Source organism: Elephantulus edwardii, unplaced genomic scaffold (genome assembly GCF_000299155.1).
Source record: "Elephantulus edwardii isolate Elephantulus edwardi_28Jun2011 unplaced genomic scaffold, EleEdw1.0 scaffold00087, whole genome shotgun sequence".
NCBI lineage: Eukaryota > Metazoa > Chordata > Mammalia > Macroscelidea > Macroscelididae > Elephantulus > Elephantulus edwardii.
Genome location: NW_006399837.1, coordinates 7,727,204 through 7,741,612, shown reverse-complemented (window position 1 = coordinate 7,741,612; position 14,409 = coordinate 7,727,204). Strand labels below are relative to the sequence as shown.

The 14,409-nt window shown below is 40.1% G+C and overlaps 1 protein-coding gene across 1 annotated transcript in view; it reads left to right on the top strand.

Moving 5' to 3' along the window:
• DOCK10 (dedicator of cytokinesis 10) overlaps positions 1–14,409 on the top strand; it is a 286,066-nt gene that overhangs the window by 132,087 nt on the left and 139,570 nt on the right. The window contains exons 4-7 of the mRNA XM_006890320.1: positions 702–784; positions 12,709–12,781; positions 13,059–13,181; positions 13,440–13,574. Of these exons, the coding sequence (XP_006890382.1) occupies positions 702–784; positions 12,709–12,781; positions 13,059–13,181; positions 13,440–13,574 (414 nt within the window). The remainder of the gene's footprint in view (positions 1–701; positions 785–12,708; positions 12,782–13,058; positions 13,182–13,439; positions 13,575–14,409) is intronic.

Here is a 14,409-nt window from a genome sequence, read left to right as displayed (position 1 = left end):
GGGGGAGAAGAGAAGAGAAGGAGAAGAAGAAAACAATTTTGGATCAGATTTATGTATCAATAAAAGATAATTTGTGCTATTAATTTTGTTTGTAAGGCTTTTCTCTAAATAATTGTGTAGAAGAGGGCTTAGAAGTCAATGCAATAAAACTGAAAAGACAGTTCCAGGCTGCTGAATGGAATGATTCAAAAAGGATATATTAAAGTTCATGAAGTAAGAACAGGAAGAAGTGAGCAAATATTATGACCAAATGATTGTATACGAGACTAAAGCATCTTTCACTGCGAAGGACTGGGAGTTAATGGGAAAGTGAGAAGCTTGAGTTTAGCAACATTTCCAGAATGATTCAACGGTTACTAACTTGGGTTTTCCTTGATGGAATGAACTAGAATAAATATGTTAAATGGACCCTCTCTCTCCAAACACATAGATTTTAAAAACGCTCATTTTCCACTTCCCTGAGAAATACAACATGAGTAAAAAGAGCCAGCTCTTCTCTACTTTAAAATCACTGAAAGCCCCAAAGCACTCCCGAGAAGTTGAAGAAGACCTCTAGCCACCACATTTTGTGACCACGGAGAGCTGATTGTTGTATATGTATTTTTTTGTTTGTGTATATATGTATTTCTATATATCTCTATCTGCATCTGTATATATCTATATATATCTATACTTTTAAATTGTCATTTGTTTTCTTTCAGGCTTGTAAATTTTATAGTTCCCAGTGGTATGTGGTAAACTACAAATATGAACAATATTCTGGAGACATTCGACAGTTACCTCGGTAAGAACCTGTTATGAGAGTACTGTGTCATTTATTTAGTATTTACATGTGTTCTGTTTATGACTATATATGTGTTGATATAATATCCAGGTGCCTTTCCTTACCTTTTAAAATCACTATGAGGTATATCATTGTGTTCAGCAGTGTCTCCTACTGTTGTTGTATAGAGTCAAGTGAGAGCCAGCCTGTAACCGACCCTCCAGCGGGTTTGAAAAGGCTGTAAATCGCACAGGAGAAGATTACCCATCTTTCTCACAGAGCAACTGGTGCATTTGACTTTTGCTTTGGCAGAGCAACTCCTTACCACTAAGCCATCAGAAAACATTTGACAGTATTGATCATAATAAATTATGTCTAACATTGAGAACAGTGGGAATCCCAGGACACTTAATTTTGCAACTACTGTACAACCAGAGCCAGGGAAAAGTACATGCTTTAAAATTATGAAAGGGATGCATCAGGAGTGTGTTCTGTCTCCATAACTACTCAGTTTGTATGCTGAGTACATTATTCGAGAAGCTAAACTCTCTGAAGAAGAATGTGGCAACAGGACTGGAGAAAGACTCATCAGTAATCTTGTTATGCAAATGACACAGCCTTACTTGCTGAAAATGAGAACTTGAACTTCTTGCTACAGAAGATCAGACTGCAGCCTTCACTGTGAATTGCATCTCAATGTCAAGAAAACAAAATTATCAGCACTAGACCGATTGGCAACACCATGACAGATGGAGGAAAAAAATTGAACTGTCAATTTTATCTTAGTTAGATTCATAATCAACACCTTCCATACCTGCAGTCTGGAGATCAGGAGACATATTGCACTGAGAAAGTCTGTAGTCAGGGACCTCTATAAATTAATAAGAAGCAATGCTGTTAGTTTGAAGACTTAAGTATGTCTGATCCAGGCCATAGTCTTTTCAATCACTTTCTATGTATCTGAGAGCTGGACAGTGAATAAGGATGACAGAAGAAGAATTGATGCCTTTGAGCTGTGCTGTTGGAGAACACTGAACATCCTGTTGACAGTGAAAAGAACAGACATGTATGTCTTGGAGAAGGTGCATCCAGAGTGCTCCTCGCAAATAAGGATGGTGAAGTTTCATCTTGTATATTTTGGGTGTGTTTCCAGAAGTTATTCCTTTTATAAGGTCATCATGCTTGGGAAGGTGGAAAGAAAGCAAAAAAGAAGACCCTCAACCAGGTAGATTGACATAGTGATCACATTTATGGTCTCAAGTGTGTCAGAGGTGGTAAGGTTGGCACAGTATAGGAGTTGTTGTTCTTATGTGCCATTGAGTCGCTTGTGACTCATAGCGACACTATGTACAACAGCTCTAAACTCTGCTCTGTCCTGTGCCAATCGCACTGTCTCCGACACTCCCATCCTGATTATCCCAGTCACTGAAGCAATCCACCTCATAGAGGGCCTTCCTCTCCTGTGCTGTCTCCCCACCCTCCCAAGCATGATGTCCCTCTCCAAGGACCGGTCTCTCCTCACAGCATGTCCAAAGTATGTTAGACGAAGCCTCAGAATCCTTGCCTCCAAGGAGCCACCCGGTTTAACCCTTTCCAGGACAAATCTGTTTGTTTTCCTAGCAGTCCATGGTATTCTCAATACTCTTCTCCAGCACCACAGCTCAAAGGCATCAATTCTCCTTCTATCCTCCTTGGTCATTGTCCAACTCTCTGATGCATAACAAGTGATTGCGAAGACCATGGCCTGTATCAGACGTACCTTAGTCTCCAGAGAGACACCATTGCTCTCAAGTACTTTGGAGAGGTCCCTAACAGCAGGCTTTCCCATGGCAATGCGCCTTTTAATTTCCTGGCTGCTGGTGCCAAGAGTGTTGACTGTGGAGCCAAGCACATTATTAACAGTATAGGCTATATTAACAGTATAGCATAGGGTCGCAGTATTGTCCATAGGGTCGCTATAAGTTGTATTCAACTTGACAGCACCTAACAGCAACAGAGAAGCAGCAGAGCTTATTTACATGGAATATATAGGAATATGTTCGCTATATTGACAGAGTGTGAAATAAGGCATAAATGTATTAATTTTTTGTGGATTTTATACAAAAATCAAAATGTGATACTGAATCATTCTGTTACGTGTTTGTGAGTTTTGTTTTCAGTAGTATTTGCCAGACAATTGTATGCCATTGGGTCTGTTCCAGTCCATAGGATGCATGTGACGGGGTTTTCTTAGCTGTAGTGTTTACAAAAGTAGATTGCCACGTTTCTATCCTGGAAGCCTCTTGGTGGATTCAAACTGCTAACCTCTTGATTAGCAGCCAACCGTTCCACCATTGCTGCATCCAGACTCCTTGCAAGAGGAACAGGAAAATGCAGTGTGCAACAAAGGATATTGTCTTTGTGATATGCAGTGCATGTCATTCAGATTTCTACTTATCTCATGTATTTTTGTGTAAAAAAAACCCTATAGAATAACAGAAGTGAAATAGAACTAAAATTTTTAAAATGTTGTTTTTCTCAACTTAAAAAAACTCAAGGACAGACGTGTAAATTTTAGAATTTGCTCTAGACATAGGGGAAGGTCTGGCATATAATGGTCACTACCTTTCAAGTTGAGGCCAATTCCTAGTAATCCAGCACCGGAAGTCTGAAGCTGTAAACTGGTACAAGAGGATACTGCCCGTGTGTCTGTGAAAGATCAGTTTGGGGATTTGAACTGCTCATCTTTCAAGTAACAGCTTATCATGGGATGCCACAGTTGTGTTGTGCCATCAATTTACCTGTGACTCATAGTGACCTGATGTATAATAGCTCTGAACCCCTCCCTGTCCTGAACCAGTCTTACTGTATCTGACATACCTACCCAATTATCCCCATTAGTATGCCAATCCATCTTATCCAGGGTCTCAGTTTCCCATACTGTCCCTCCACCCTTCCAAGCATGATATCCTTCTCCAAGGACTGGTCCCTCCTAGCAACATGTCCAAAGTATGTCAGACAGAGCTTCAAAATCATTGCTTCCAGGGAGCAACTTGGTTTCACCTTCTCCAAGACAGACTTGTTTGTTCTCTTAGCATTCCATGGTATGTATGTTCAGTGCTCTTCTTCTCCAGCACCACAACTCAAAGGCATGGATTCTTCTTCTGTCATCCTTCATCATTGTATAGCTCTTTGATACATAGCAAGTAATTGTAAAGACCCTGGCTTAGATCAGGTGCACCTTAGTCTCTAGACTGACATCATTGCTCTTCAGCACTCTAGAGAAGTCCCCAACATCAGATTTTCCCAATGCAGTTAATCTTTTGATTTCTGGTTTGCAATAATTACTTATTGGATAAATATTTGAGTAAATAATACTTTAAAATAATGTCTCTTGGTGAAATTGAGATTGCTCAAATTCAAAGGACTTCTTTGAACTGGGTTCTCACACGAGAGTGGCTCTCAGACTAAGATTATATAAACTATCCAGAAAGAAAAAGAAAACATTTAAAACTTTCAAAGTTAAGTTTAACACTTTGCCAAGTGACACATGAGGTGACTCACATTGGATCTGTGTTCTTAATAAACATCGTTCAAAATGTTTAATAAACACATGGTTCAAAACACACTTCCCAAGATGTTATGGCTTCAAGAAAACTTTTCTAGAGTCCAGTGCTTGAAAATAGTGCTTTCAGCTTCAGAAAGCAGACTTTGAAACAGCTCACTGCTGTGAAGTTGGCATCTGAGTTCAGATGGGAATGACTAGAAAGAAGCTGGGAGCTGTAATCTAGGAAATAGGGCTCCAGGAACAGACAGCAAGGGAAAAGTCCCCTGAGCAAGGAGCCAGAATGGGGCTCGGGTGGAATGACAAGTAGGGAGACCAGAGCGAAGAAGAGGAAAAGAAACAAGCAAACAAAGCAAGCAAACCCGTTGCCATGGTGTAGCTTCTGAGTCAGGGTGACCCATCTGTGTCAGAGTAGAGCTGGAGTCCACAGCAATTACACTGATGCTTTTCCAGAAGCAAATTGCCAGATATTTGTGTTGAGGCTCTGCTGGGAGGACTCACGATTGTCAGTTAGTAGCAAGTGCATCAACTAGTTGCTGTTGTTTTAAGGAACTCTGGTAGCTTAGTGATAAGGAGTTGCACTGCATACCCAAAGGAACATGGTTCAAATCTACTAGCTGCTCAACTGCGTAAAGATGGGAAGTCTCCTCCTCTGAAAACCCTCTGAGGATCAGCTATGAGTTGGTTCTGATTCCAGGGTACAAAGCAACAACAATAACAAATACATTAATCCTTCATTTCACCAAAGACAGAGGTAATTCAGTAGGTGAAACTATGGGAGTAGGCAAGGGTCCATGTAAGATACTGGAAAAGAGCTTAACTTGTGTTCTAATCCCAGCAAGAAGCTTTTAGACTTAACCAGAGGCATGGCATGCTCCATTTAACTATCCCATGCTGGAAAGTATGTGAAGAGACTGGACCTTTCATGCCCTTCTGGTCAGACTGTAAAATGGTACAACCACAATGGAAGGTAGTCTGGTACTTCTTCAAAAAGTTGAAAAAAAAATAATTTTACCTAGCTGTCTTACTATTGGCAATGTACCCTAACGAAATCAGAGCTGTAACACAAACAGATGTATGCATACCTGTGTTTATTGCCGTATTATTCACAATAGCAAAGGAATAAAAATAATTCCCAAGAGCCCATCAACAAAGAAATGGATAGAGAAACTGTGATATAGTCACACGATGGAGTATTACATAGCACTGAAAAATAATGAGCTCATGAGACACTACACAGCATGGATGAGTCTGAAAGGCCTTGTGCTGAGTGAAATATCCCAGGCAACAAATCAGCTAATATGGCATTAGGCCACTGTTACAAAAATAGGATGGTTATGGGGAGGGTTTGCAGGGAGAGTCGTAGAAGAACAGACAGATAATTCCTATATTGGAAGAGGTAAAGTGAAGGTAAATCAGAAATAAAGAAATGATATGTGTTGCAATTAATGATCTGGAACAGGATATACACTGTGGATTAAAGGGAGCAGGGAAGAAGGAAGAGAAAAGAAGAGAGAAGCAAAAAACCACCTAGGGAAGGTGGGCGAAGGAAGAAAAAGTATCCAGTAAGGGATTGCTTAAATATTGTAAGATATTTACAATAATCAGTTATAATTACTGTCTATGAATGATTGTCTGAGAAAAGAATGTGATTTATAAACTTTCACTCACATAAAACAGATTTAATTTAAAAATAGAAATGTTTTATAAAAGGTCATTTGGTCTACTCTAAAGAGAATGGATGCAGGGGTGAGAAGAGAGAAAAAGAGGACAGGAAGCCATTCCTTCCCACATTGTGTGAGTGGTTTTCCAAAAGAGCAAATCTCTTCAGAATGGTGAAAGGAATTCTGAACATTCTTTGGACTCAGGACACACATACTAGGAAATATCTGGTAACTTTGTGTTGAGAAAGACTCATCTTGCCCAAGGCTTTGTGAGTAATTACTACACTCAGATATCTGGGTATAGATACTTTTTGTTGGTAGGTTTAATCAAAAGGCTTTTTTTTCAATGTCAAGACTCCATCTTTCAGAAAATAGTTTGAGAAGTGGTCATCACTTGGCAGTTAACTAAATGGAAGCATTTGGAAAACTGCATGTATGGTTAGAGTTTGGGGAAGAAAAGAAATATAGTTTCTTTTGAAAAATGCTTTCCTTCTCTTTTTAGATTTATCAAGAACTTATACCCACAAATGATGTTCTTCTTCGCTTATTTTTCATGATACCTTCTAAAAGTACTGAATGACAGACTTGATGTTCCCATTATCTTTTCTCTGTGAGAACAGTAGAGAAAGAACAGACTCTGAATATCATTGTTGAATTGGGTTTCCCACAGGAAACAAGGTTCAGTCTTATGAGGAGAAATGCAAAGTAACCAACATGTTGTTTAGTTCCTTTACTTTAACTGAAGAAGTGGAAGTTGATACTAAGAAGGAGAAGAGTGGGACACCAGAAACTAAGACCATTGCATGACCTCTTTATATTCAAAATGAAAACCAAAAGTGCTGAGCTATATTTCTTTAATATCCCCTGGTGTTTAAAAAAAACTGTTGTAAGGAGAAAATTTAAAAACAAAAATATTTTACAAAGCTCAACAGTCCTCCTTAGAAAGCAAGGACAGCACTTTAAAGACTAAGATGTGCCAGACCCAAGCCATGGAGTTTTCAGTTGGTTTTTGGGGTTTTTTGCATGTAAAATTTGTCCAGTGCACACCCATGTTTATCGTGGCTTTGTTCACAATAGCCAAGAGTTGGAAACAACCTAAGATCCCATAAATAAACGAATGCATAGAGAAGCTGTGATATGTACACACAATGGAATACTAGACTGCATTGAAAAACAAGGAACTTAGGCAATATTATTCAAATGGGTGACCCTGGAGGACATTATGCTGAGTGAAATATCTTAGTCACCAAAGGACAAATACTGCATGGTGCCACTGTTGTAGAGTGGGACTGACAATAGGGTTGGGGTAAAACTGAGAAAAACTGGATAAATGATGTATACTGCATTGAAACAGATGATGGAGAGAACAGTTTAAAAGCGATATGTGATTGGGTATTATGGTTATGACAAGAGTCCAGAATGAAGGCTGCATATTGGCGTGTACTCGGGGTGGGGGATTGTATACCAATCAAAGAATTTTACTTTTCAAAGAGAGGAGTGAGCTGGGCGGGGGCGCAGGGAGAAAAGTGCAACAATGAATGAATGAATGAATGGAAATCCAAAATTAAATGAATGGAAATCCAGTCATTAAGGAGGACTAGAGAAGAATGATGCTGTGGGCAAAGAGTATTGACTACATGCCGAGGTCTCGCAAAAGAACAAGCAAATCTGTCTGGGGAAAAAGTGGCAACCAGCCTCTTTCTTTTAAATAAATGTAGTGAGACTGTTGTACATACTTTGGCTATTATCAAGAGGGACCAGTCCTTGGAAAAGATATGCTTAGAAAATAGTTTGTTGTTATTGTTGTTATGTACCATTGAGTTGCAACTGACCCATAGCTGACCCTCCAGTGAGTTTTCAGAGGCAGGATAATTGCATGGGAGGAGATTGCCCAAGCTTTGCCTATGGAGCGGCTGGTGGATTCGAAGTGCATGCCTTCAGGTTGGTAGCACAGCTCCTTCCCAGTATGCCACCAGGGAGATCTCCACGAGATGGATTCTTAGGTGACTACTGCAGCAATGGCCTTAAACACAGGGAGACTTTTAAGATGATGCAGATTCAGGCGTGGTTTCTTTCTGTTGCACATGGGACTGTGTGAGTAGGAGCCAGCTTGATGGCACCTGTAACAAGAGCAAATCATTCATCCTTAAAGACAACACGCATGCAGCACAGCAGTGGAAATAGAGTTTACCTGGGCCTCCTGAACTGCAACCTGAATAAGTGCTATGAATATTATTCTTATATGCTGCTGAGTTAGATCCAAGTCAGAGCTGGCCTTGCAGTGGGTTTCCAGAGGCTAGAAACTGCACAGAGGAGATTGTCCATCTTTCTTCCAAGGATGACTATAAATAATTCTTGGATTATGCAGATGATAGGATATTATACTTCGAAAACTCTAAAGGTTCAGCAAGAAAACAATTTGACATAGTCGACCAATTCAGCAAAGTAGCAGGGTACAGGATCAACATACAGAAATCTGTTGGATTTATCTACAGTGACAAAGAGAATCTAGAAATGGACCTAAGAAAAACAATACTCATCACAATAGCTAATCACAAGATTAAATACTTGGGAGCAGATCAAACTAGAGACACAAAACACTTATACAAAGAAGATTACAAAACATTACTACAAGAAACATTTCTAGAGAAATGAAAGAATATACTATGTTCATGAACAGGAAGATTGAATATTGTGAAAATGACAGTTCTACCAAAGGCAATTTACAAGTTCAGTACAAATACTAATTCCAATCTTTAATGAGATGGAAAAAAGCAATTTCTAATTTTATCTGGAATGGAAAGAGACCTCAACTGAGTAAAACACTATTGAAAAAGAAAATTGAGGTGGGAAGCATCACACTCCCTGATTACAAGTCCAGCTGTGGTGGTCAAGACAGCATGGTACTGATAACAGTGACAGACACGTAGATCAATGGAATAGAATTGACAATCCAGAAATCAGCCCATGTATCTAAGGTCAACTGATCTTTAACAAGGAGATAAAATCAGATAACTAGGTAAATGACAGTCTCTTTAACACATGGTGTTGGCAAAATTGGAAAACCATCTGCAGAAAGCTTAAGCAAGACTTACACTTCACACCATACACAAAAACCAACTCAAGGTGGATTTGGAAATAAAACCAAGGACGTAATCAGAGAAAAGCTAGGGAGAACTGTAGAAGCTGTGTTCTACAGCATAAACCTACAACCAGGAGAGAATAAAATAGATGAATGGGGCCTTCTCAGAATCAAATCCCTTTGCATATCCAACAGGGTAAGAAGAAAACCCACACACTGGGAGAAAAAAGACACGGTCATGTAATGTCTGATAAGGTACTTAAACCTAAAACTGATGGAATACTCCAGCACCTCAATGAGAAAAAGGTAAACAACCCAACAACAAAATGGGCACAGGATATGAATAGACAGTTTACCAAAGAAGAAATTCAGATGACAAAGAAACACATGAAAAAATGTTGAAAATCCTTAGCTTTAAAGACATGCAACTCAAAACAACAATGAGATATCATCTCCCCCAGCAACAATAGCAAAGTTCAACAAACAAAAAATGCTGATAAGGTTGTAGAGAAATTTAAACTCTAAATTGTCACTGGTTACAGTGTAAAATAGTACAGCCACAATGGAAGGCTGTCTGGTGGTTTGTCAAAAAGTTGGAAATAGACATACCATTCGACCTAGCAATTCCACTACTGGAAATATAACTCTAAAGAAACCAGAGGCATGACTCAAACAGATGTATGCACAATTATATGAATTGCTGCATTATTCACAATAGCAAAATGATGGAAGCAACCCAAATGCCTAACAAGAAATGAATGGATAGAAAAACTATGGTATACTCGTATAATGGAATATTATGCAGCATTGACAAACAACAAACTCATGAAGCTTTACACAACATAGGCGAGCCTGGAAGACATTAGACTGAGTGACATATCTGAGTCACAAAAGGACAAATACTGATAAAATAGGACAGATAGGGGAGGGGTAGGCAGAAAATGGGGGAAAGAGTGGATAGGTAATGAAAACTGCATTAGAACAGATGAGGGGAAGAACTATCCAAAAGGAATATATGATTAGATATTATACATATGACAACAAGCTGGGACAAGGGGTGCATTGCAGGGTGGGCTGGGGAAGGGACCAGGAGGAAGGGAAGAAAATGTAAAATCAAAAAAGGATGAAAAAATTATAATTACAAAAAGTTAACTAGAAGAGGGGGAAGGGAGGGAGAGGGAGGAAAATGTGCAACAAACAATGAATGAAAAATCCAACATTTCTGTAAACTTTTATTGAAATCACAATAAAATAAAATTTTAAATAGAAAAATTAAAATGAAGGTGAAGGTCCTTATGTGTTGTAGCTATTCTTGAGAATAGATTATTTTTTTTCTAATCTTTCAGGAGGAGGATAAAAGAATACTTTGAAACTTTAGTTACTGCCCAGGGAGATACATCCTGTTGTGATTTTATGTTTAACAATTTCTAAAGAGGCCTTGGTTTATCATTTCCTGAAAAGCTGTCAGCTTAGGAAATGACTTGTGATGATAATACTGAATATACCTCTAATCTTTTTCCTGAAGATAGTGTAAGGTGTTTCTGCACAGTACAAATCATCTTCAAGTAAAATCAAGACCATACTTGATGAACTTTCTTCATGTTAACTTTTATATAGTAAAACATACCACATAGGTATAAGTAGATAGATTGCACTGGGAAAATCTGCAGTTAGGGACCTTTCCAAATTATTGAGGAGTAGCAGTGTCAGTTTGAGGACTAAGATGTGTCTGATTCAGGCCACAGTCTTTCCAGTTACTAGCTATGCATCTGAAACCTGGACAATGAATAAGAATGATAGAAAAATAGTGATGCCTTTGAGCTGTGGTGTTGGAGAAGAGCACTGAAGATCCTTGGATGGCCAAGAGAACAGATACGTCTTGAAGATGGTGCAACCAGAGTGCTCTTTTGAGGCAAGAATGATGAGGCTTCACCTCATATACACTGGGCATGTTGCTTAGAGGTGCTATTCCTTGGAGAGGTAAATGATGTTGGGAAGGGTGGAGGGTTGGAGGAGAGGAAGACCCTCAACCAGGTGGAATGACAGGGTGACTGCTGCAATGAGCTTTTGTGTTTTAGGAAGTGTGAGGATGGCGCAGGATAGAGCAGGGTTCAGATCTCAACTCAGCTCGGCTCAGTGGTCCTAATAACAACAACCACACAGGTATCAGAATGCACCGCTAGTATCAAATGTATGGCTGTGTATCAAAGAAAGCCTGAACCCTGCAGAGTTGTGATCTGACGATCAGTTAGTTATGAAATAGAACCGTGAAACGATCATCTGTTTCTGATTCAGTCTACCATTTTAGAGCCAGCTGTACACTTTCATTTCTCCTGGCTGGTTAGTGATGTTGTGACAGGTGTTTTTATGCACATTGAAAATGCACAGTGAAACCTGGTGTCGGTAAAGTCACTGCTGCAGCCATAACGGTGAGGTCGTGGTTAGGGAACATCCCCACCTAGTGGCCAGAGCACAGACTGGCTTGCAGGAACCTGGCTGGTCTCATTGCCCCAGCTCTTAGCACACCCACCCTCCTTTGGATTTCAGAGGCTGTAAATAAGGAGAGAAAAGATGCCTTTCTTTCTCCTTTGGAGCCGCTAGTGGATTCAGACCACAGGGGAGCTCAGCCTTCGGGTTAACAGAGCAATTCTCTCTGGACTAAGCCATCAAGAGCTCCTAGTTTTCTTCACATTAATATCCTCCGATCGAGCCTGTAACACATATATCACTTTTGAGATTAAACAGAGATGACAGCTAAAATATTACTACTTAAGGTTGTAATCAAAGTATTATGTAAAGAAAATATAGACTGTTGTTGCTGATTGCCTTCAAGTCGAGCACGATTCATAGCAACCCTGAAGCCCCTCTACAACTATCAACATTTATCAAAGTTTATAGAGTTTTCTGGAGGCATATTATTTAGGAAGTGGATGTCACTCCTGCTTCCAAACCTGTCATAGTATGTTATTGTTGTTATGTGCCTTTGAGTCACCTGTGATGTATGTTGTTGTTGTTGTTATGTGCCGTCGAGTCACCTGCAACTCATAACGACCCTATGTACAACAGCCTTAAACTCTGCCCTATTCTGTACCAATCTCACCATCTCCAACACACCTACCCCTCCATACCTCAGTCAGTGATCAATCCATCTCATCGAGGGTCTTCCTTTCCTGTGCTGTCCCTCCACCCCAAGCATGACGTCCCTCTCCAAGGACTGGTCTCACCTTGCAGCACATCCAAAGTATGTCAGACAAAGCTTCAGAATCCTTGCCTCCAAGGAGCAGCCTGGCTTCCCCCTCTCCAGGTGATGTGTAGCGGCCCTGTGTACAGCAGCTCTGAACCCTTCCCTGTCCTGAGCCAGTCTCACTAATTCTGACACACCAACCCAAACTGAAAATTTCCTTTGAAGATTTTCATCTAATTCAAGAAGATAGATTAAAATATAGACAAATAGTCATGAAAGGTTTATTTATAAAGATGCAATGGAGGAAGGCGAGCTAGTACTATCAAAGGGAGAGGTGCCCTCACCAGTTCCATTATTTTATTTTTAAAATCTGGCAATAATGACACAATTATCATTACTTTCGGTGCAGCAGACAACAAATATGACATCTTAGGATGCATTTGATTTTCTGTTTTTTTCTCTTAATATCAGGGCCGAATACAGAGCAGAAAAACTTCCTTCACATTCCTTTGAGGTTGACCATGAGGACGTCGACAAGGATGAAGTAAGTAAATTGTTGGAAGCCAGGTGTTTTAAACATGAGGACAGTTATAATTCCTGTGTTTCATTAGAAGTGCTTCTTATTTGAAACCATTTTCCAGAAGCTGCAGGAACTGTTGTGTTAGGGCTTTTAGTCAGAATGACTGACGTTTTGAAATTGAACATGAGTATCAGAGATGAGTCAGGAAGAGAAAAGAGAGTGTCATTTTTTAAGTTGCAGTGTCTCGGATCTGGCATTCCCAGAAGAAATCGCTGTGACGCTAATGATACCTTTTGTACAGGACACAACATCCCACTCGTCTTCCAAGGGCGGTGGTGGGCCAGGAGGGACTGGAGTATTCAAATCAGGCTGGCTTTACAAAGGGAATTTTAACAGCACCGTGAACAATACTGTCACAGTTCGGGTAAGGAGACGTCAAGAGTCATCTTTGTTTCTGTCACCTTTCTTGACATCCCCACTTTGGGTCGTATCACAGAGGAGACCCATTTACATTAAGTTGATGTTTTACATCATATTTTATTTATGAGGACATAAGATATTCTCCTCAAGAACAGTGTTCCAGAAATGTAGAATTTCTAAAGAAATCTGGACAATTCCAATTCCCATGAATAATAATATATTGCAATCTGAAGCACCTCTTTATAATTTCTCCTTTACTTAGTCTTTTAAGAAGCGTTACTTCCAGCTGACTCAATTGCCAGACAATTCCTACATCATGAACTTTTACAAAGATGAGAAGATCTCCAAAGAACCCAAAGGCTGTATCTTTTTGGATTCTTGTACAAGTGTGGTGCAGGTGAGTAGAAACCCACTCTCCTACTTGTTTGTTTGATCAAAACATTAATTTGTCTGTTCATTAGTTGTATATTAAAAAAATATTTATAAAATGTATAGTGTGAGTCATCAGTCTAGACTCTAGGAATTCAAGGAAAACAAGGTAATCTAGGTCTCTACTTTTATGACATTTCCTTTCTAATAAAGAAAAAGAAATAGGAAACAAAGAATCAGTGAGTAAAACTTGCAGTAAATAAAATATACAGGGTAATGGAAGAGAGGGAGATGAGGATTGAGGTGGTTGGTGGTGGTGGTCGTGGTCATGGTGGAATTGGTGGTTGTGGTGATGATAATGGTGGTGGTGATGATAGTGGAAGTGGTGATGTTATTGGTGGTGGTAGTTGTGATGGTGGTGATGATAATGGTAGAAGTGGTGGTGAGGGTGGTGATAATGATGATAGTGGTGGTGGTGGTGGTGGTTGTGGCAGTGACGCTGGTGATGGCGCTAATGGTGGTGGTGATGCCACTGATGGTGGTGATGATGATGTGATGATAGCGATGGTGGTAGTGGTGATTATAGGGATAGTGGCAGTGCAGGTGGTGATGGTATTGGTGGTGGCGGTAGCAGTGATGGTGGCAGTGGTGGTGGTGATAATAGGGATGGTAGTGGTGGTGATGGTGGTGGTGGTGGTGATGGTGGTGGTGATGGTGGTGGCGGTGGTGGTGGCGATGGTGGTGGTGATGGTGGTGGCAATGGTGGTGGCAATGGTGGTGGTGGTGATGGTGGTGGTGATGGTGGTGGTGGTGGTGATTATAGGGGTGCTGGTGGTAGTGCGGGTGGTGATGGTAATGGTGGT